This window comes from Neopelma chrysocephalum, unplaced genomic scaffold (genome assembly GCF_003984885.1).
Source record: "Neopelma chrysocephalum unplaced genomic scaffold, ASM398488v2 Primary Assembly neopelma1_45, whole genome shotgun sequence".
Taxonomy (NCBI): domain Eukaryota; kingdom Metazoa; phylum Chordata; class Aves; order Passeriformes; family Pipridae; genus Neopelma; species Neopelma chrysocephalum.
In genome coordinates this window covers 11,619,209-11,641,317 of record NW_020897704.1, presented here as the reverse complement: position 1 = coordinate 11,641,317, position 22,109 = coordinate 11,619,209, and the positions used below count along the sequence as shown (strand labels likewise).

Genomic DNA, 22,109 nt, shown 5'->3' with positions numbered 1-22,109 from the left:
GGGTGGATAAAATACAGTGTATCCTCAATATACTTCAGAACAAAGACAGTGTCATCATGGACTCCAGATCTATTTCCTCTCCACCCATAAGAAATAAAGCCAACATTCCTCATCTGTCAGCATGGACAATGGCTTACAGCATTAAACTAGTGGTTCCCAGTGGAGGGACACCTCACTGGCTTTGAAAGAGAGAGGGGGATTGAAACACCATGTCCTCCCTTCCCCATGCAATCCACACTGCAGATCTCTTCTGGTGGAGTCAGGAGCCACCATAGCACAGTTGTTGCTTCCTGTCCAGATGGGCAGAGACCTCCCAGCAGTTACCATCACAGCCAGGTTAAACTAGCAGGAGAGGGATGTGAGGTACAGCCAACATTAGCTGACAGTGCAAAGAGCAACTCAGACACAGAGTTATCTTTTCCATCCCTTTACTCTCCTGACTCTGGGACTCTTGATGCTGAGAACAACCAGAAAAAAAAAGACCCCTAATAACTTAAAGGCTCTACAGAGTAAGAAACTAATTTCTCAAAGCCACTGGGAGACACACCTTTCTTGAAGTAATGGCATTCCATCATATTAAGTAGACAGCAGAAGTCCAGCCTCTTGGAACCTTTTTTGAAACAAAAAAGGCAACAATTTGCACATAGGTAAATGGAATGATGACCTAATTGCCCATACTATTTAAAACACAAAGCTCTGGCTAAGAACATTGGTGACCCCCAAAACAGTGCCAGCTCTGAGAGCAAAGGGACAGTAGCTCCAAAGCTGGGCACTTCACCCAAAGGAAAGGTCAGCTCTCCCTGGCAAGCAGGAAAATATCCGAACAGATTTCATGGCTCCTGGCAAAGCAAAGTGTCACAGCTGAAATGTTTGCCCTTGCAGAAATCACAGTTGAAATTTTACATGACTTTCAGCATGATTCAAGTGCCGCAAGGGGATCTGGTGCTATGTAGGGCACACGAGCCTGGGAGAGCAGCTGAGGAAGCCAAGCTCCAGATGCACCAGGGTGCCTCACTGAAAGTTTCCCAGGCTTATGGATTCACAGTTTCCCAGGCTTATGCGTAGTCTTCACAGCCTGAGGAAGGGAGAGAGTCTCTCCCAAACTCTCAGAAGAGACACCGATGACTGACCAGCCGTTGTCCCCCATGTCTACCACTGAACAATGTCCTGAATCCAGGTCGAAGAGAAGTGGCCTGGGTCACTTCAGTAAACCATGAATATTCGTGACCCTTTCCTCCAGCTTTTCAGTAATAGACCAAAAGGCAAAGCAGAAAGCCTGGAAACAGTTGATATTCAGTCAGTGTCCATGTTTGTCCAAGGTTGGTCCAAGGATCTTCCCTCACAGAAGGGTGCTTTTCCCACTTATTTATGTGCCAAAAGTTTCCACTAAACTCTGGCACCACACAGCTTCTTGCAGCCAGAGGACAGAGTCAGAACAAACAAACACCCAACAAAAAGGAAAAGTCTAGCAGATAGGCAAGAGATCTAAATTTTAATTCTTAACCCATGGGCAGGAGTCGATGTGTCTCTGTGGAATTTAAGATGTCACACCATGTTGTAGTCAGCAGAAAGTTGAACTCCATCTCCTCCTAACCCAGAATGGCTCCAGGAAAAACCATCTACAGTATTTCACCTTTCTCCATCCACTTCCTAAAGCTTACATCATGCAACTTAATGAGCCCAGACAGAACAGATGCCTTCACTTCCAAATCCTAATTCAGATGCAGATCAGGTATTTCTGAGCCACAGACACTGGCACATCATACTGCGACATGGTTTACAAACTTAGCCTATATGTTAGCAGAGACCAAGCTTGGAGCAGGTATTCCCCATGCACCTAAAATGATGTTGGAAACCATGAAGTAGAAACGTGTGATGACCCCTACCTGACAAGCTCAGTTCCCCCAGGAAAGGAGCTTCTGGGGCTGGTAGCTGCAGGGTTAGCTAAATTCTTCCATTTGCTAAGCTGTAGATCTCCATACTACCTTCTCCCAGACCAGAGAAGTACTGTCCATTTAACATTATAATTACATTTGGTTTTGCTTCAGTACAGACAGTTACTATAAAATTAGCAAACTGAAAAATCCCTAATGCTAATCGATATTATTTATAGAGGACAAACTCTACTGTTTTTTTAGAGAATAAACCTTTCTAATTATTGTACAGGATCAAAGACGCATTACTCTCAAATGCTATCAGATTTAAATATTTAAATACACTTCAAATACTTTTTGTTTGTTTGAGGTTTTTTTGTTATTGTTGTTTTGTTTTTAAAAATCAGTATCTTGTGGAGATGTTATTTTCCCTTTTAATTTTGGCAATTTTACAAATTCTAGGGAAGTTTCCCACCACTTCACATGCTGTCACAGCATCTTCAAGCCATCATTGCAGTTCTTCCATCGTATTTTGTGTAAAGAAAAACTTTTAGCTTATCATTGCAGCAGCTGCTAATGAAGATCTCTAGGCTTTCTTCTAACTGATAATGAGAGAATGACAAATATTTTAAGTATCTATTAAACTGTGCTAAGTCAATGGTGATTTACTCAGAATTTCTATAGGAGTATACAGCACATCCACTTTAATATCAAGTGAGTTAATTGTGATTAATGATACTACAGTGGAAGGCAAATGAATTCTTAATGACAAGAAACTTCACATGTTACAAAAACGGAAGCTAACAAGGAACCTCTTTGCTGCATTTTTCACATGACATCATTAGTGACTACTACACTGAAAAAAATAAAAAGAGAACAGGAGCGTTTTAAAGACTTTTATATACCATCAATTTACAAAACATAATAGGATAAGGAAAAAGATGCAAGTTTTTTAACATTCATTTTCTCTCTCTCTATCTCTCTCTCTCTCTCGGAAATTTATTTAAACAGGTGTTAGATTAATTAAAAAGTTATCATCACAGAATTCAGGGTCATTTTTTTAGCCTCTGAGTACAAGAGGGGGGACTCTATGGGTGTCCTAGTCTCACTTTTACAACCTCTTTTGTTTGACTTGTAGGTTTTAATGTGCATCATAACATCTCTCATCCAGCAGTAGGAAATTCTCTGGGGAACACTTGCAGAAAATAGGACATTGAGTCCATAATTAAAGTAATCTCTTCCCAGGCAGATGCTTCAGTTGGCTCTGTTATCACATATTACAAAAGGCATCTTGAGGCCTATAAAATGTGTGGCAAATGGCTTTGGAGATGAGAAACAGTAATTTTTCATCTAATTTTGATCCATAGACATGTAAGTACTGTATTGCCACTTTTTGGTACAAAGCCAAATAACTATTGTGGTTGTTGAAATAAGCTTGGCAGTAACCAAAATTAAAGAGTACTCTAGCTTTTATCCTCAGTCGGGAAAGCCTTTTTCTAACCATCTTTGCACTTAGCAAATAAACATGCCATCTCAAATATGTGAGTTAATGCCTACATCTGGATTTAGAAGAAAGGCTTTATGCAGCTTACCTCACCATCCATATTCTCTCTCTATTTGAGTGTTAAAACCATCATTCAAATTATGGCCCTGACATCTTCACTGCTTTGCCAAACTGTCTGTGATATTAATTGGGAATGTTTCTACTGTTTATCTTTTGTATTTTAGGATGTTTAGGACATTACTCTTTGAATGTGTAAGTAGGTTCTGCAAAGTAATTTGTTCATATCAGTTAGAATCCTTTGCATAAACATTAATGCCGATAGGAGCTGGCTGAATTTATGCGGCATGTTTTTAGCTTCTAACTGCAACTGACATGTTGAATGTGGGCAAAATTTGACCTCAGACTGCTGAAGTACTGAAAATAAAGACAAAGAGATTAACTTTCTTTCATTATTCATTTCTTTAAAGTTGCTATTTTAAACTCTTCTCTACCTGGGTGAGATTGCTGGAGAGCTGCTTACTCTTTAAGACTCTAAAAATGCGTTTTTCACAGAAAATGGCTCAAGTGAATATACATTACTACTTGCGCTAAAGAGCTTATGTTGATCTAAGATGGATATTTGGAAGGCTATAATATAAAATGTTGTATTTGTTACATTTCTAATAAGAACTAAAAGATCCAAGCCACTGCAGAGCGATAAGGAACACAATGCCATCTTAGGAAAAAACTAAATGTTACAGTGGCATTGTACCTGTAGAATATGTAGTGAGAGCAGCTGTTAATCAACAACAAGAGACAGAAAATGGCATGTGAATTACTTCAATAATTTGATTTTAAACTAAAATTTATTATTATTTGAATTACTGTAGGATCTCCAAGCCTTCTTCTAGGCGATAATTCTTCTGTATCACAACAAAATGGAACAGAACTTTCACTGAGAGCTGCTGTGATGATGAGCATGTCACGACAACATCATTATGGTATCTACCGTTACAACATCTCTATGTCATCATTAGAAGAGCAGGTGCCATCCTGATACCTGTCTCAGGCTTCTGGTGCCCTGACTGAGCTGCTGCCCACCAGGAAACACTGAGCAGTTGATGTGCAATAGTTGGCTGGAACAACATCTCCCACTGTGATGTTGTCTCTGCCCCAAGCAGCTCACAGGCCCACAAATATGTCACAGCCACACAATCTAAGCAATGACACCTGGTAAGAAGTTATTTGGGAATGCCTTCCATTTTTCCAGAAGTCAAATAGTGCAAAACAATGGAGAAAAAGGGAGAGAGCTATTAAAAAATTCTGGTTTAATCCTCTCTAATGTCAAGAATGGAAGAAAAACAAAGCAAGGAAATTATTATTAACTATTTCATTCACCTCTCTATATTTTCTCTTTTACCTGCCAGACAATAACTGTATTAGAAACCTCTGCAAGTTTTAGAGTTCTCTTGACCTCAGAGGTCTTTGGTTCTAGAGAACAGTGTTCATGAGCATTTAGACTACAATATGATCACACATAGACCACTGCATATAAGCAATTTTTGTATGAAAAACTGACATCAAAAGAATTAACTCTCATCTGTGAATACTGTTAAAAAAAAATCAAGTAAAGACAGATACTATCAATTAGTAGCACAACTCCATTCTGATGACATTTATATAATGTGTATACTGAGGTTATTGAAGGATTATTACATTTGAATGTTTATCTGGTAATGTTTTATATATAACACTACTGGAATATTTTTAAATTTTTAATTATAGACAGATTGAATTATATTCTACTTTATATCCACAGATAAGAATTATCTAAATATTAATAATAGATTTGAATTTCTCAAACCCAGAAGGAAGGGATACACCCTATTTTTAAGTATAGTTTAAACAATAATTATGAGAGATGTTTTAGAGCTCACTCTGTCAGTTAGTTTGAAGTCATGCTCATTCTGAATACTCAAATCCAAATTTTCCCAGTGTGAGAGCAGCAAAAGCTAATCTAATGTTTTTTATATTTTCAAGTATAAAGTTTCTTTCTTTTTCATTTCTAAACTTTTGCTAGAACTTGCTGCGAGTAGACCATTGTAGCATAGACAGAGGGAGAATTTTTTTATGTTTTTATCTTACTGGATCTTCACATTCATCATACCCAAGTTTTCACATTATATATACATATAGGAAGTCTTGCTGAATTTTAATGCATGCCTACATAATACTCTATGTATGTATATCGCTCTATTAAGGTTCATCCAAACAAACAATGTGAGAAAAGAAAATTAACATTTTTGAACTGAGAATATGAACAGAACATGCTTGTATGTCTTTGCCTATGTACACGAACAACCCAAAATTTCAAACAAGTAATCTGAAGGCATGAATTTTTAAAAATACAAAAATTGTTATTTGTTCCTTTGTTGACAGCACAAACATGCATGATTGCTCTGCTGGATTAAGGCCAGTGCTCAGCATCCCACAGTATTGAGCTCTTCACCAAGTTATTTAGTAATAGTCCCTTGCAAGAAGTCAAGTACTTCCTAAGAAGTACACAGACAATGCACTTATCTCAAACTCATTCATCCACTGGACACATTATCTGCTTGAGGATGGCATTGAAATGGTCAGGCTCTATCAGTCAACCAGTGAGACATTCCAGAGGTGCAAAGGGCTTCCATGCAGACATGGTTGTCTGCAGTCCTGAAATTTAACTTCCTAAAACATCTCTTAAAATTGTCCTTTACCTTTGCCTGTACTTATGTTTTTATGCACTATATGTTTAACTGTAGAGAATGGTTTTATGTATGTTTAGTGCTCACTCTTTCTATAACTAACATTTTCAAAAGAGTTCACCAAAACTGTTTCATGCCTATTTTATTAAGCATATTTCTTCTAGGACATAATTTTGAAAGAGTTGTTATCAATCAATGATTAGTAGCCAAAAGACATTTCATTCAATTCCTCTGGTACAGAGGAAAACCTCTTAGTGGCAACAAAGTGTTTGGAGTGCATGTAATATATTCTGTACTCTAGTCACGTTTTCAAAATTAAGCCATCTTGAGAAAAAGGGAAGACAAAGCAACTCTTTAAATGAAACAAAGATTTATGCTGTTGATGAACTAAAATATGTTCTGAAAAATAACCCTGAGGTTAGACAGGAGAAATGTTTTTTTCAGAGTTCAAGAGAGAATTTTAAACACAGCTACTGATAATTGAACCACAGATTGTGGATTGATGGTCTCATGCACAAAAATAATGGGAACATTGTGCGGAAAGGGAAGAAAGTAAAATCTAATCTCTGCTTCTAGAATTGCCAAATGAACATTTGTAAGAAGGGAAGTAATTCTCACCATGACCATTTTATTATTTAGATTATTTATTATTATTTTACTGTTTAGATAATACCAGTAGAAAATGACTGAATTTCATTTTATTTCATGCAGGAGGTGTCAGAGTCTTACATGGAACCACAAAAAAATCTTAATAGAGTAGCCAAAGGCTATATTGAGCTACCTTCTGCTATCATACAAGTATGTGATATAATAAATTTGCAGCACACAAAGAAAAGAAACCGTCCTAATACTGTATAATCTTGCAGTTTCTATTCTGGCATTGCACAATGTTAATTGAAGTAGCATTTTATGCTTTTTGCTCACCTTTGGAATTAAGTTCAACTAACACCAACAGAATTTTCATGTGCTTTTACTTTGTGTTCACATATCCATTCTTTCTGGCTTTGTTGGTTCTGCTTTTGTCACATCTACTACACAGCATGAGGAGCCTAAAATAGCAAGTGGCCAGTTGTCTGCAAACTTGGAGAAAAAGTTAAAAACTGAGCAGTCCTCTCATTAAAGTGGGCTTTTAGTAGGTGTGTCAGTCTACTAAGAGAATATTAGACAGTAGATTTTACCTCCAAGGAAAAGGGAAAACAGTTGCAAGATTTTATGAACTTTACAAAGTTGCCATTTTTATTCATACCCTTCATCAGATTCAACTGTTGAACAGCCCACTCATTGGAAATTCTTGACACAGACAAAGCTACTGAATGTTAAGGGTGGTGGGGATGAAAAATTCACTTTGGTGCTTATGTTTAGGCAGCTTAGTCTGTCTGGGTGTGATTCAAATTCAGGTCTAAAAAAATCTTGAAAAATGTGCCTATATAAAGATCCATATGTGAGCTAGGTAGATAGTGATACATCTTGGTCAGTGGAGATCTAGGGCTAAATTCAGCTGCCTAAATGTATTACAATAATTTGGAATTTCCTAAGGAAACTAGTAGAGATATTGAGACCTTCTGCACCTGCAGGTACCTCTCTCTAGATGTAGAACTGAATTTCAGGCTCTGAATGTCTATGGTACCAGACTGCCACTCCCATTAATCTCAAGGGAGTTACAAACACACGGCTCGTAAAAATACCTACTTGGAGTATTTACATATCCTATCTCCAGAAAACAACTGAAAACCCTTTTGAGGGGTGGAAAATTAGGTGCAGCTTGCTTCCATCCCCTCTCATGATTTTCTCGCTTCGCTCTGAACACTTCTGAATACTTACCATCACAGTTTGTGCTACTATCTTCTGTTAACAAAGTTTCTGAAAACACCCATAATTCCTCATTGGTCATCTTTGTTTGCTTTACACAAAATAGACAAAACTCAGACAAAACTAACAGACAAGTTAAATCTAATTCTGCATAGTCAGATGAGTCTTTGCTGTTTGGGGTCGTACTTAGAGGAGCCACAATGATTCCCTGCACAGTGTTTGCATTTCACTGGAAAATTGACAAACACAGAAGATGAAGGAGGTAATCTGGGCACCACATCAAAATAGGACAGGAGAACAGAGCCAAGATCTGAATCAAATATTGGCTCATGATGTTCAGAATATTACACATAATGCTGATTGACGGCACAACAATGCCTCTACCCAGGGAAGTGGAAAACCAAGCAAAGGAGTAATTTTTCTTCATAGTTCCACTAGACTGACACACAAACAAGGAACAATTACTAATGACTTTTTTTTTCCACATGGCATAAGTTATAAGCAATATGGAAATATAAAAATGACTGAAACAGTGGGCTAACACCAGAACTACCCTGACTGTAAACAAGGACTGTACCTAATTTGGTGCTGCCTGCACATCCCTTGACTCAGCGTCCACACCAATATCACAAAGAGTGGTATGAGATATCCTGCTTCACCTTTATCTTGCCATAAAGAGTAGGAAGAGAAGTGCAGCACTTATCTGAAGCAGGGAGCTGCTGCTTCACAGAACCCCAAAGTCAAGGCTGTCTGTACATTAATGCTTTCATATGTTCAACTGACTGCATGGATTTTAAATCATAGCAGCAAGTAGGATGCCGTGAACAACACTATATTTCAGGGTACAATTATGTGACATCATGAGAAGATGAGGGAGAAAAACTTATATGACAATATAATTAAGAATTGGTTGATCATATATAAATGCAAGGGACCTAAGGGACCTCATTTCTGATATTTGCTATTTTCTGTTTACTTTCATGTTAGTATCTGTGTGTATTATCATTTTGTATAGAGTAGTTATGTATTTAATCTTGAAGATTATCCTCTGTATTTCTGTCAAACAATTGAAAAACACAGTAAATTGTGTGTCTTAAATGGCAGTTTAACCAAGTGGTTTACCAGGGGAATGTGATTCCTTCAGTCAATATAGCCCTTTCCCACCCTGGCTAGAGGACTAATATAGCAAACCATGTAATCTTCTTGGTTGTTTATCCAATATTTCCATAATTATTATCATAGGTTTTCTATAAATGCTTTAAATAGGTAACCAAGTCTCTCAAACACTGTCTTTATGTTCTGTAGTGTTTGAACAGCATGATATTTCGAGTTCATACATTAACACCGCTGCCAGGTCCTGAAACAGGCTTAAACACATGGGCACAGTAAGACCAGCTCTGGAATGGGGTACTTCAAACTTCTAAGAAAGGAGTTGTAACTTTAGGTGCTTATGGGAAAAGACATATTCTCACTGAAAAACGCAATAGTTCAGCTGTCTGCTTCAGCATTCAGTCCCAAACATTTTCCTGGAGCTATGCTGAGAACCGGTTGCTCCTGCCTCAGGAGAAGTGATGTGCCAGTGCCCTGCCTCGGCCACCACAGCTCTCTTACTTCTGTCTCCACAGGGGGACACCACACAGCTATTCCTGTTCCCTTTTAGCCATTTGCACCATAAGCTGTGCTAATTAGGTGTCACATAATTTATGGTTGGGCCTTTTAGCACTTTCAAAGACTTCTCAGTGTACAGAATATTAAGATCAGTTGTGATGGGTCACATCCCTCACGTGGGTTATTAGACATTGCCTACAGACTCAGGCAGAGAGCTTCGCAGAAGTCCAGTCCACTATTGATGAAAACTGTAGTGAATATATGTATAGACTCAATTGTAATTATTAGACACCTGTTCAAAGACTAAAATAAAGGGCTATATAAGAAAAATACTTATTTTTCTAGGTAATTTCTATACTCACCAATTCTATTTAATACAATAACTGGAATTTCTGCGATAAACCATGCTGCTGGTCAAAACACAATATGCTTTTGCTATTTAGGTCAGCTTTATCACTTTTGCAAACTAGTAAGTTAAGCCATCTATAAAACAACAGGCTTAACAATCTAAGATACAGCCCAGCGTGCCACCCTGCTTAACAGCCATTATTATCCCCGCTGACAGGCTGAGCTTTAACTAGGTTAGTGCGAGCTTAGAGCAGAAATTGCAAACCACGAAACCTAGCTGAAGGATTATGTAGAGAATGTTTTACAAATTTGCACACAATCAGAGACATTACTTGTTAGTGGAAAGGAGGACCTACTATTTTGTGGTGGTAAAGAGCATTTACAGATCCTGGCAATTTGCTTAGGAGGCCCTGATGTTCAACACCTCTTTAAGATAGTCCAAAGTTATTGCTAAGACAACTATTCTCCAATAAATGATATATTTTACTTTTATTTCCTCAACTCAGCTGAAAGTATGTATGGTGAAAACATCCTAAACTATTACACCAAGATGTACTACCGGGACACCAGCAGTTTCTCTTAGAAGTGTATTTCTGAATATTTTTTAGTAGCCATGATAAGGTACTTTGGGAAAAAAAAAAAAACAGAAAACAGAGTGAAAATAAGTTTGCACATGATTAGCATAAAAAACCAATGGTTGTTGTCTCCAGCCACCTTCCCCCATGGAGCACAAGACTCTACATCATCCCTTGTCCTGGTGGAACTGGGGGGAAGGCTTGCTGAGCGAAACACTGAGCCAAGGAAAGATGCCTGACTCCATCAGGTAGCTTTATATTCAGATCCAACAGTGGCACAGCACTGTGTGCAATGGAAAGAACTAGACTACATCAAACTGCAGAGATGAGGAATATTCCAGTGAGGCAGGAAAGAAACTGAGTGCTGTGCTGCCACGCTGGTGTATGAGATATGAATCCCAATTTGCTGTGCCCCTGCATCTCACATACCCAGAAATAAGCCCATCTTCTTTGCAGGAGCCCCCTCCAGAACTGTGGCCTGCATCCCTCCCCACAGCATTCTCACTTCCCTTCATCCCAGAGGGTGAACGCTTTGCCAGCCCTTCTTTCCTGCAACAGCAGCAGTACTTTGTGTGTCTCTCACTGGCTATTTTGGTAAACTAAGCATGGCCAGAAGCCATCCTCCTTAGCCATGACTGGGAAATGCAGGGTGGGCTGGTAACTGGAAACTGACACATTTATGCCAAGAATATTTCTGGCAGTTTATAGATAAATTGTTGTAGCAGGCAGAACTGTTGGGGGAATGTCCAAATTTACTGGTATAAATGGTATACCTGGCTAGTGATTTTTATGAAACTTAGTATCTTGAGATCTCAACCCCTTTGTCACATTTGTGTGTTACCAATGGGTACGAGAGCTACAAGGAAGGACAGAATGACAGCATCACCACACAAATCTTGCTTCTTAGGGGTTCAATCTTTTTCAGGACTGAGCTTTAGAAGAGCACACCAAAAGACAGAGATGAAGTGAAAGGGAATTTTCCCCATGATGTCTATAGGGTTATGACTTCTCTGTGTCACATCTGTGCCACTATTCCAGTGGAAGCCAGAACAGGTCAATAGTGTGTGCAGTTAATAAAAGCTAGCTGTGCATTGACCTGTGAGAGATTTGCCTGGTGACCTTTGTCCAGTTCCTCATAGGAATCATCCAGGGAAAGATATCAACACTGCAAAAATCGCACGCCAAGGCTAGTGCTAATTAATAACCTTATTATCTATCCCCAGAGAGATCAAAGGCTAATGAGCTAATCTGAATCACAGACATGTTGGCAACAAACAGCACAGAAAGCTCTTACCTATATTGCACTGTTGTCAGAGTCTATAAATTTAGGTACCTTTTGTAAATACTTTTAATTTATACTAAATTAAACTTAAATTAAAATTAATTCAATTTAACATATTAACTGTTATAGATATTAAATTTAAACTACATATTAAATTTTAAGTGTTAAAATATCTTGTTTATTATTTGCTATAAAGGGAGATAAAAAAGGTAGAGCCAATTGTTTGGAACTCCTGAAGTCAGGGAACTGGGTAAAGCAGGCAGACTAACACTGCACGACAAAAATAGCCTTGTTTACTGCAAGTTGTGATTTAGTTAGCAGGGGAAACACCAGCTGAGGCAAGAAAGTGTGGATAGCAGAAGAAAAACTGAGAAGGAGGATTGGAGGTAAAACATATTTCTCCTCCTTGTATTTCCTTCAACTGCTGATCACGTTTACTCAGTAGTCCTGCAGCAAAGTGTGATCCTGGAGTAAACACCAACTTCGGAGAAGCTGAGCCTTCCCCTCCTATCTGAATTTGTTCTGTGGGAAACCAAACTGATATAACTGCATCATTTTGCTCATCCTCAAAGACAAAACACTATAACCCATGGAATAGCATCCTTATACCATGGTGTGAGGCATTCTGAAAAGCCATGAGACTGACAGTCACATGGGCCAGGGACCCTGGGAGCAGCTGTGGTGCTGGGCTCCTCAGTGCAGGATCAGACCTTTCAGCCCTGCCAGTTTAATGCTTATATCCATACTGCAAATTACATAGTCAAGAATAAATTCAAATTTCTGCTGTGTATGTCCTGTACGCTGCAGCATGGCTAAGGACTTTACTAACATAGTGCAAACACCACCCTTTTTGAAGTGGTACTAATGCTGAAGAGGTGGATTATGATTTATACAAACAGGGAATTACAAGTTGGATTTCCAAAACTTGAGCGCTAATCTAACTCTGTTTTCACTGAAGACAATGTTGAACCTTCCATGGATTTCAAGATAGGCAAGCATGGATTGCCTTTGAAAATATCCCTTTAATTTCATTTAAATGGGAATCAGCAGCCATAGTAGTATTTGTATTTCTGTAGAGCTATATGTCAGTTCTTCTTCAACAATGGCAACCATGAACAAAAAACCCAATACAAAACCACCAAAAAAAAAATCAGTCACAGGAAAATGAATGACTGTTTATAAACTGACCTCAAAACTCACAGTGGAGGGCCACATCTCATAAACAAACACATTGGCAGTCACTGTGCAAGTTAGGACCAACAATTCAACAATTATTTCTTGAATACCAGGGAAACAAAAAAATTCGACAAAGTAAGGGAATAGGCAAAAGTACACAGAGAAGATGTACAGGCAGCTCAAAGAACAAATCTTAACTGCTTCAACTTGATCAACAAAGGAAACTATTTTTAGAAAAGAATGAAAGGAAATATAAAATTCGCAGATTTTCCACAGAAAAAAAATATAGTTGACAGATTTCCTCAAGGTATGTACAACTGTTGTATATGCTACAAATAAATTCTCAGAATTTAGTTACCACTCATGAAAGCTAATTTTTTCCCCAATTTACTATTAAATGTTTAGAAGAAAAGAGAGTTAGAAATAAAACTGTCTTGAGATTGTCATCACAGCTAATAAATAATATATCCTGACAATATAGGCAAAAAAAAGTGCATTATGTGGGTAAAGGGAAATATCAAAGACACAGGTAAATCATTCAAAAGGTACTGTGCTCACCATCAGCAACTTATGTTCTCAAAGAAGTCAGTTGCTCATTTTTTAATTTTCACAACAGTAAAACAACTTGATTACGTGGAGCACTTACCTGCAGCTTCCCAGTATAGATTGAATGGGAATAATACTCAAAGGAAGGTTTGTTTTGACAACAGGACAGTCAGAGAAACACTGAAAAGGTCTCTGAAATGTTGCAATTATTCACTTACTGAATTAGAGAGCGGTTTGCCTTTTTTTCCTTTAACGTGTCAAAACTGAAACATTTCCTACTTTCAAGTGCACTCTAGGTGTACTTTTTCTCTCAAATCTGATGTACCAAAATTCTGGGACAAATAATTAGAAATAACTTGAAGGTAACATATAGTAATATAGATGCTAATAATTCAAGTTAAGCTATGTATTTTGTTGGTACTAAATCATCAAAAGATTACTTAGGTCTTCAAAAGAAATTACCAAAAAAGCCTCTTGGTTATTCTTTGTTCAGCAGAAGTCAGAGGTGTTTATAATTAGGAACAGTAGATACTTGAGCATGACTACTCTCAAATACTTGTATTTTATGTTGATGTTTACAATCCAAATGATATATGTGTCAGATGTTCTAACTCATACTAGATGCAATAGTTAAAAAATTAGTTCAGTACAAATGAGCTATATACTTAAAGATCAATAATATGTTTAATAACTAAGAAGAATCAATTTCTGTTTAAATGATAGACTTGTATTGTTATTTCTCTGATGACATGCTACATTGCAAACCACTATCTCCTTCCTACATGCTTTGAAAATATAAAGTCCTAATATGCACAGAAACTGTTCAGCCAGGAAGAACTTAATATTTTCACTTCATATTGAAGTCATCACTTTGCAGTTTATTCTGACTGACTCTTTACCCAGACATAGTGTGAGCAGGTTAGATCATTTCATTATCTCCAAAATGATTTTATTGTGTTGCCTTTGCATGTGTACGTACATGAAGTTGACACAGCCCGTCCCTGCAGGTGGAGCAATCCAAACAAAACTGAGGTTTGTAGTCGGGAGATGGCTCACGTGGGATGCAACCACACTGCACATAAACTGGTTTCCAAACTGGTGGTCAGACATAATTCCTAGGAGAAAGACACAGGGGAGAAAAACAGTAACATGTGTTAATGGCTCATTGCAAGGTGCTAACAGACCGAGAAATACATCTGCCATGTGTTTCATCATGGCAACACTGAGTGGAAAAAAATCCGAGAGTATGCCATTGAGTAATTAGAATTAATGCCAATCAAAATATTGGAGCTGGCCTTTGCTTGAGCCAAGACTGACTTTGCATTTACTGCAAGGCTCCATGTATTTACTGCTATTATTCTTCATGAGGCCAATATCAGAGGAATTATTTACATTTTTCAAGGAGGAGCTGAATCACAATGTTATTCCATTACCTCATTCACAACCATTACAGATCTAAAAGAAAATAAAACCTGAAGCAAAAAAACCTGCTCTTTAACTAAGAAAAATAAAGCTTTTAGAGAAAGGTATTATCTTTTTGTAGACAGTTTTTTCTATTTGCAAAAATCAGATGAACTCTGGGTTCATGAAATCTTCTGATCTGAAATAAAAGCAGCAACCTTCCACAGTTTTACCAGTATACAATTCTTTGATTTCTCTTTTTTTGAAACATGCCTCTAATACCTGGATGAATGTAAATGTCATCTATTAATCCCTCCCTTTGGAATTCACTGCAGTTCATCATTAGACAAAACCCTGTATTTTTTAACATAAAACAATATCTGACAGCAATCTTGTCCCCCTTGGAGCCATTCTGCAGTTTCCTACAAAGCAGTGCAAACTTGGTTGTTTGTTTGACACCCTCTGGCTTAAAGTAAGGCAGTCTTACTGCAGTGGATCACTACACCTTTAATCCTAGGACATGAAAGAGTAATTGTTGAAACTATTCTTTTAAATGCTATTACCAGAAGGGAATGCCTTGTTCCAAGTTACTTCAAATATTGAACATTCATTGAAGAAAACAGTGACATGGGCTAGAACATTGCTAATAGGATCAAAAGGAAAAGCAAATGGTTACAGGTATGTCTGTGCTCAACAAGGTCACTGTCAGCTGTTAGGTGAATGTGTTTCAAAGTTTATAATGGCTGGTATTTCTCATATTCCCTTGATGCAATTCAAACAATAGAGAAATAAAACCACCTCCACCTCTCAGAATCCTCTGCTACTGTTTTTGATGGCAATTCTTCTGTAATGGGAATGCAGCAATTTCTCTTAAGCCCTTACAGATCCAGAGGTGGAAGGAGTTTGCAAGTGAGAGATTTACAAGGAGGGGGATGAATCCTTCCTAATGCAAACATGTGGCTCCACCTGGTGCTCCCCAAGGACTGCCATGCCAGCAGCCCATAGCAGGGAGGGGTGCCTGTATCACAAACAAACCATTTCGCATTTTATGGACCAAAAGCAACACCTGAAATCCCAATCAGGTACTGGTGAGGACCACAGACTATAGCTCAAGATTATAGATGCTACCTATCCTGAGGGCTATGAAATTCTAAACCAGTTTCAATCTTTTGAGGAGAGAAATGAGCCACAGTGAATTTAAGCAATCCATCCCAGGAATGACAGGAGGCAGCAGGTGGTGGTAATGAAGCCTGCATGTTTTTCAAAAAATCACAACCTCCTCGCTCAGGGTTTTGTAGTTGGTTCCCCACTGAGAATACACATGAGATTTTCTGTCATTCACACAGTTACAGCTCAAATCCCCAGTGATGCTTAAGCCCATTGCCTCAGGATGGTCACAGAGAAGGCTTAGGCTCCCCTGAGTGGAGCCTCTTTTCTGGAGATCAACAGTAGGGAAACCCAGGAATATGGTATTTTACAGACTGTTCTTTATTGCGAGAGACTAGATGCAGATGAGGTTTGGCCATCTCTTGCCAGGCTGTACTGCTATTTTGAGTCTTTGTTTGCCTTTCTTGGCTAATTGGGAGGGCTGGAATTAACATCCTCAAAGATACCCACTTGACTGCTGGGCCCAGGCTCACTGCCCTGCTCTCAGTGTTCAAGTCTATCCAGCAGTGCCCTGCTGAGACAGATGTGTCCAAAAATATACCAAGAGAGATCCCTCACAGGGTAGGTGCTATTTAAGCAACTGCTTTGCTTTGCTGAGGGTGAAAGGTGGTAGCTGTGCTTCTTTCCCAAAATTGTGGGTCTTGTTCCCCTCTCTGAAGTTTGTGCTAAAGCCAGTGACTTCAGTGATGTGGGCTAGTGTCTCTGGGACTGATGCAGAGCACCAGCCCTTGCCGGTCATCATCCCTTTTTGTACAATGGGAAACAGCCAGACTTTACCAGGTTAATTAAATAACAGATGGTGTCAGGGGAGAAGCAAGAACAGCCCTTCAGTTTGAAGAAATCCCCCTTTCTCCAGAGCCAGCCAAATACAAGGGAGGACAAAGACTGCCCTACCACATCCCCCAGCCGGGGGACAGGCACACCAGCTTGGGAAATGTGACTGCTCCTCTCCTTGGCAGCAACTTGCGAGTTAATGAATTCCCTGGGTTTCAGGCAGTGTACTGCAAAAATGTGTCTAATACATCAAACACATACAACATCTGTGGAGACTTTCTTTTTCCCTTGATTTACATTTTAAAAAAAGAACAACTTTGCAGTGACTAGAATAAATTCTAAACAATGAAAAAACCCAACTCATTCAAATATTTTTTCAGAAAAAAGTCAATATGAGCACAGCAATTGTTCAAAATGCCAATTTTATAATTCTATCACCATTATCTTGATATTTTATTAATAATTTATTGTCATAATTTTTACAATGAAAACAACACTACTCATCTGCTGAACCTTTCCTGAGTACATCAACTCTATTTAGGGGTTCAGAGTCTTCAGATGGTTTAACTACAATTAAGTACTAAAACTTCATTCAGTGAGTGACAATGATATTATAAAAATTTTTTGATGCTTAAATCCCAAGGTTTCCTATTGAAAAGGTGAATGTAAAAATCATAAAAATGCAAAAAATGGAGAATGCAATTGATATTAAGAATTCACTAAATTAAAGAAGGTTATTTCCCCCTTTTGCTTCCAGTCTTTTTGCAGTCCCTTATTATGGAAGGCAACTCCTCCCTTCTCCTCCATCACCTCTCCAACCTAGTAAGCTGCTTCTCAGACTAAATATTTGCCCCATAACAAATCAAAGGACAAATGTGCAACAACATTCTGCTGCAAAAAATTTAAATGAATACAAGACAAGTCTGATTATATAGCAGTTCTCAGAACAAAACTATATTCTGCATGTACCTCAGACAGCTTCAAAGACAGATGGAGCCTTTGTTTAAGGTGCTTGGCTCAGGTCAGTATTGTTCTATCGGTATCCCCCTCACATCCTGGTGACCGGTGCAACTATACATCCAAGTCTAGTGTGTACAAAACTAATAATCTTAAAGTAAAATTTTAATATCTGCCTGTATAAAACTCTATGAGCACTTGAGCAAATAATCCTTTCCATGTGACTTATTGAATACTGAAATGTTCAAAGGTTTGTGAGAGCTACACATCCACAGCTCCAAAATGTGCTACATGCATAGAAGCTGTTAGCATCTCTCTGAACTCCTTTTGCCTTGGTTTTTACAGCATGTGCTCATCATAATTATGTGTTTCAGACATCTGCACTTTCTAGATTCTCCATCCCCTAAAATTTCTGAGGCTTTAGGAGTCTCAGTATAATAAGTATAACCATTGTAACCATTCAAATCCCAAACAAGCTTTCTACCTGCCAACAGCACTGCTAGGAGAGGAACTAGACATACTCAGTCTCTCTCAAGGGAACTCAGCAGCTGTTTTTATTGTGTAAACTCTAAAAAAATATGCTTAGGTCTATTCAATGCACTATGTATAGTCACTGAATCAAAGAACTGAAGAGGTAGATTTCAAGAGAGAGAATAAATCCAGGGATAGAGAAAAATTATTGAATGGGAAATCTAAGGCAAAGTCAGATGACAAATATGTAGCCTCAAACTTTACGTGTTAAAATACTTTTTACTGATAATCAGAATCACTCATAGGGGTGTAGCAGCTAATGCAGGGAAATATTTTGCCTCTTTTATAAGATGGCATACAGGAAGGTGAGTAAGATGTAAAATGCTGTGTTAGGTGGTCCATAAATGGCCAAATGTGAGTGTAGTTCCGGAACTCATTACTACTTTCACCTTGTTATGCAGATTCTCCAAAAGGTAGAACTAGAGAGGATAGGAACTACTCTCCCATTTAGGTCCCCGGAAGCCAAAAGATGATCTTTTCTACTGGTAGAGCTTGGAAAGCATCTAATGGTGCAGATAAATGCGAAAAGATTCTCATAATTTTCTGCTTTTTGAGTCTGAGAAATATGTATCTGTGAAAGCCCTGACTTACACGCAATAACAACATAATGTTTGGTATTACAACATGACATATCCTCCTTACATTTCCTCCTTACAGTTTTCCAAACCAGAACTTTACATAGGGAGCTGCATGTCAAGGTCCTTGATAAATCCTTCACTGAGGCTAAGGGTCAACAGAATTTCCAGTACTAAACCAGATGGTAGGTTGTCTACCATTTCCCATTTCTTACATGAATTGAGTATGATATTAAAGGAAAGCGTTAATGTTAAATACAGGTATAAAATGAATGACCACATTTTGATTTTGCTGCCTCTAAACTGATTATCTGCTACATGCTTCCATTTTCAAAGCTATGTGTGACAGCAAAATGACAAACATAAAATATTGATGAAATACCAAGAACATAAAGCCCTAAGTAACGAAATCACTCTGGGATCTTTTTGGGAAAGAAATCACTCCTGATTAGTAGATAACAAATTTAAGTCAGAAACAGACACTTTCAAATTAGATTTTCCATTATGTAAAAATGAAGTACCTAGTCCTAGGAAGAATCTTTTCTCTTAGGAAACAGAGCTGGGGACCTACATTCTCCATCCAGGCTGTAGCATCTTGAAGGGTGATCCACAAATCCACAAGCTATGCACAGTTCTGGTATTACAAAGCAGGGAGTGATGCAAACAGGACTGTGTCCAAAGACACCTCCCATGCTGAATCCCGTGCTGAAGTGGCCAAACAGAGCCTGCAACTTGCTTTTCCCATGGAGCACCAGGGACTTGTTCTGTGAGGGAATGTAGGACTGTTCATTTTTTTCCAAATGGAAAGGTGCTAGTAGCCACATATTTTATAATTATCATTCAAAGCAATCACTCTGGCAGAGAGCTTATACCCTCAGTCTCTTCTTCCCAAAAGCACAACCTCTCTTATGAAGTTGAAGACTAATTAAGTAGAGAGGTCCACCACTCTCCTGACTCATGTAAGACCACACTACTCAGATGCAGGAGGTGACATAGCTTGGTGGCTACCGACAACGAGCCTCGCTTTTCAGTAAAGTCCCTGTAGGACAGGTCTTCAGGACCACTGCAGAACCAAGGTTCTCCTGCAAGTTAAGGGAAAGCCACATGCCTTTCCACATCATTTGAGAAGCAAATTGGAAGCACAGTTGGACAGGCGGTTGGCAAGACCTGAACTCACAGAAAGCCAAGTGGAGGCCCTAATGACATTTTTAGGTTAAAATCTGAATGAATACAGACACAAAGTGCTATTTACAGCTGCTGAAGTTGTCACCTTCAGACAGCGTTTTCAGAGGTAGAGACTTTCCTTTGTCCTATGTCTCTTTGGATATTTAAAGGACCTTTTTGATCCTTACCTGTAAATATATGTAAAATGAAATACATATTTTCACTAAATGCTACAGCAAGTGAAATAATGGTTTATTTTTGTTATTGGAAGAATATTTGAGGAATATCCTTAAACTGTTATGAACCACTTTCTGGACTCTGCAGTGTAAATCTTAAAATTCTTGGAGAACTAGTGATAGGAAGAAAATCAAACTGCTATCTGTTTGTGGTGGGTTTTGTGTTCTTTTTTTTTAAAAAAAACTCAAACATGTTTAGGAAAAACATAGTAGTCTGTGTTAAAAAGGACCGTTGGGAGTAAAGAAATATCTGGAACCGGGAGCTCATGCAGTTTCTATCCAAGTAAGCAGCCAGCTAAAGATAAATAAATTACCCATGCAAGTTCCTTTCAAAGTGAGTAAAGGTGCAGAATATGGCCCTAAGTGAACTGCACCCACCTAGCTAAAATATGTTGTTGCTGATTGATTTTGGGGGGATGATTTCATTCTGCTTGACAGGAAAAACACATCTCATTTGACAAAGTGTAACAGACTGCTAAAGCACTTGGTAGCCCTTGTGATCATTAAAGGTCGGGATGGTTTGGTAAATTATTAAACAGTATGAAGAAAGAAAAGACCAGCAAATGTCAGATACATTCTTCCGCCCAGCAATATACTACCTTTATCTTTCTTGAAATCATATGTTTCACTATTATTATTACTGCTTCGTTATTAGGTAATAAATCCTTTCAGCATATGCAATGCTGGGGGAAAATGCCATCCACATGCTAATAAGAACAGTGGAAAAAGACCAGATAAATGTATAACATCTTAATAAAGTCTGTCACTAAAATCCATCAGTCCTTCTGTGATCAGAAAACAACTAGAGCCTGAATACAGCAATCTGATTCTTAGGAAGGTACCACTGTGCTGAAGTGACTCACCTTTTCTCCATATGTAAAATTTAAATATGGGAGTTTTTATAGTTCTGATAACAATCATTTATTGCAAGTTCACATTTGAATTACATTCACAAGTTGGGATCCAGGTATGAAGCAGATCACTTTAGGACTTTTAGGTGCTTTATGCTCACATTTTCGAATATTTACTGAAGCAAGCCCTTCACTAGAAATGCAGGTTTGCCGGAATAAACTTCTCATGTACAGATTTTTAAAATTTTGCTCTGAAAGAGAGGATATATTTTTGCTTAATCTCTCTTTTAATGTTCTACTTTAAAGGGATTGTTAATCAAAACTTTTGAGCAGCCTCTTGTTAGAAACCACTTAGGAGTATAACTTCATCTCAAGGATTTATGAGTATTGGTCTCATTAAACCTAACAAGAGTTACACATATGGAAATTGTGGTTCATGAGGAGAAGAATATCCCTTCTTTTGCATAATTCCCCAGGACACTGAACGAGCCCCTTGTGTAATGTGTGATATGTCTGCATGAGACAGGAGGATGAGGGTGGTGAGCCCTTGGTCTGCAGTGTGTTGGTGGTTTCAGGGTGGCCATTATCAGAAGGGATGAGAGGACAATTTACAGCTGAAGTCTAAGTGCTCCATAGAGAGCACTAAGTTCTCCAAGGCAAGTAGATTTAGTAGCAGTAAACAGGGACCAGAAGCAATACAAATACAAAATGCTAACAAGTTACTGTGTTGCTGAAATACAGAAGAAGAAAAAAATCTATTTCCAAAGACTTGAGCCAAAATCTATTTTAAGTGTTTTCCTAACAGGCCCAGCATGTTTTATAATAGCAACCTTTGCTTTATAGAAACGTGTTGGGCTGATACCTTCATTCTGTACTAGCTTTTCATAGATCTATTTTAGCAGTGTATTCCAGTTTATTCTTTTGAAGAAAAGCAGCTGTCCCTGGTTTGCATTTACTTACTGGTTTTTTTTTACTGTTACTTTATTTGGCTTCTGAGTGTCTCATCCA

General features: G+C 38.2%; 1 protein-coding gene across 2 annotated transcripts in view; it reads right to left on the bottom strand.

The window, feature by feature from the left end:
* Positions 1-22,109, bottom strand: part of RELN (reelin) — a 284,032-nt gene that overhangs the window by 188,339 nt on the left and 73,584 nt on the right. For both annotated transcript variants that reach the window (XM_027679385.1, XM_027679386.1), the window contains exon 3: positions 14,425-14,560. In XM_027679385.1, coding sequence (XP_027535186.1) covers positions 14,425-14,560 — 136 coding nt within the window. The remainder of the gene's footprint in view (positions 1-14,424; positions 14,561-22,109) is intronic.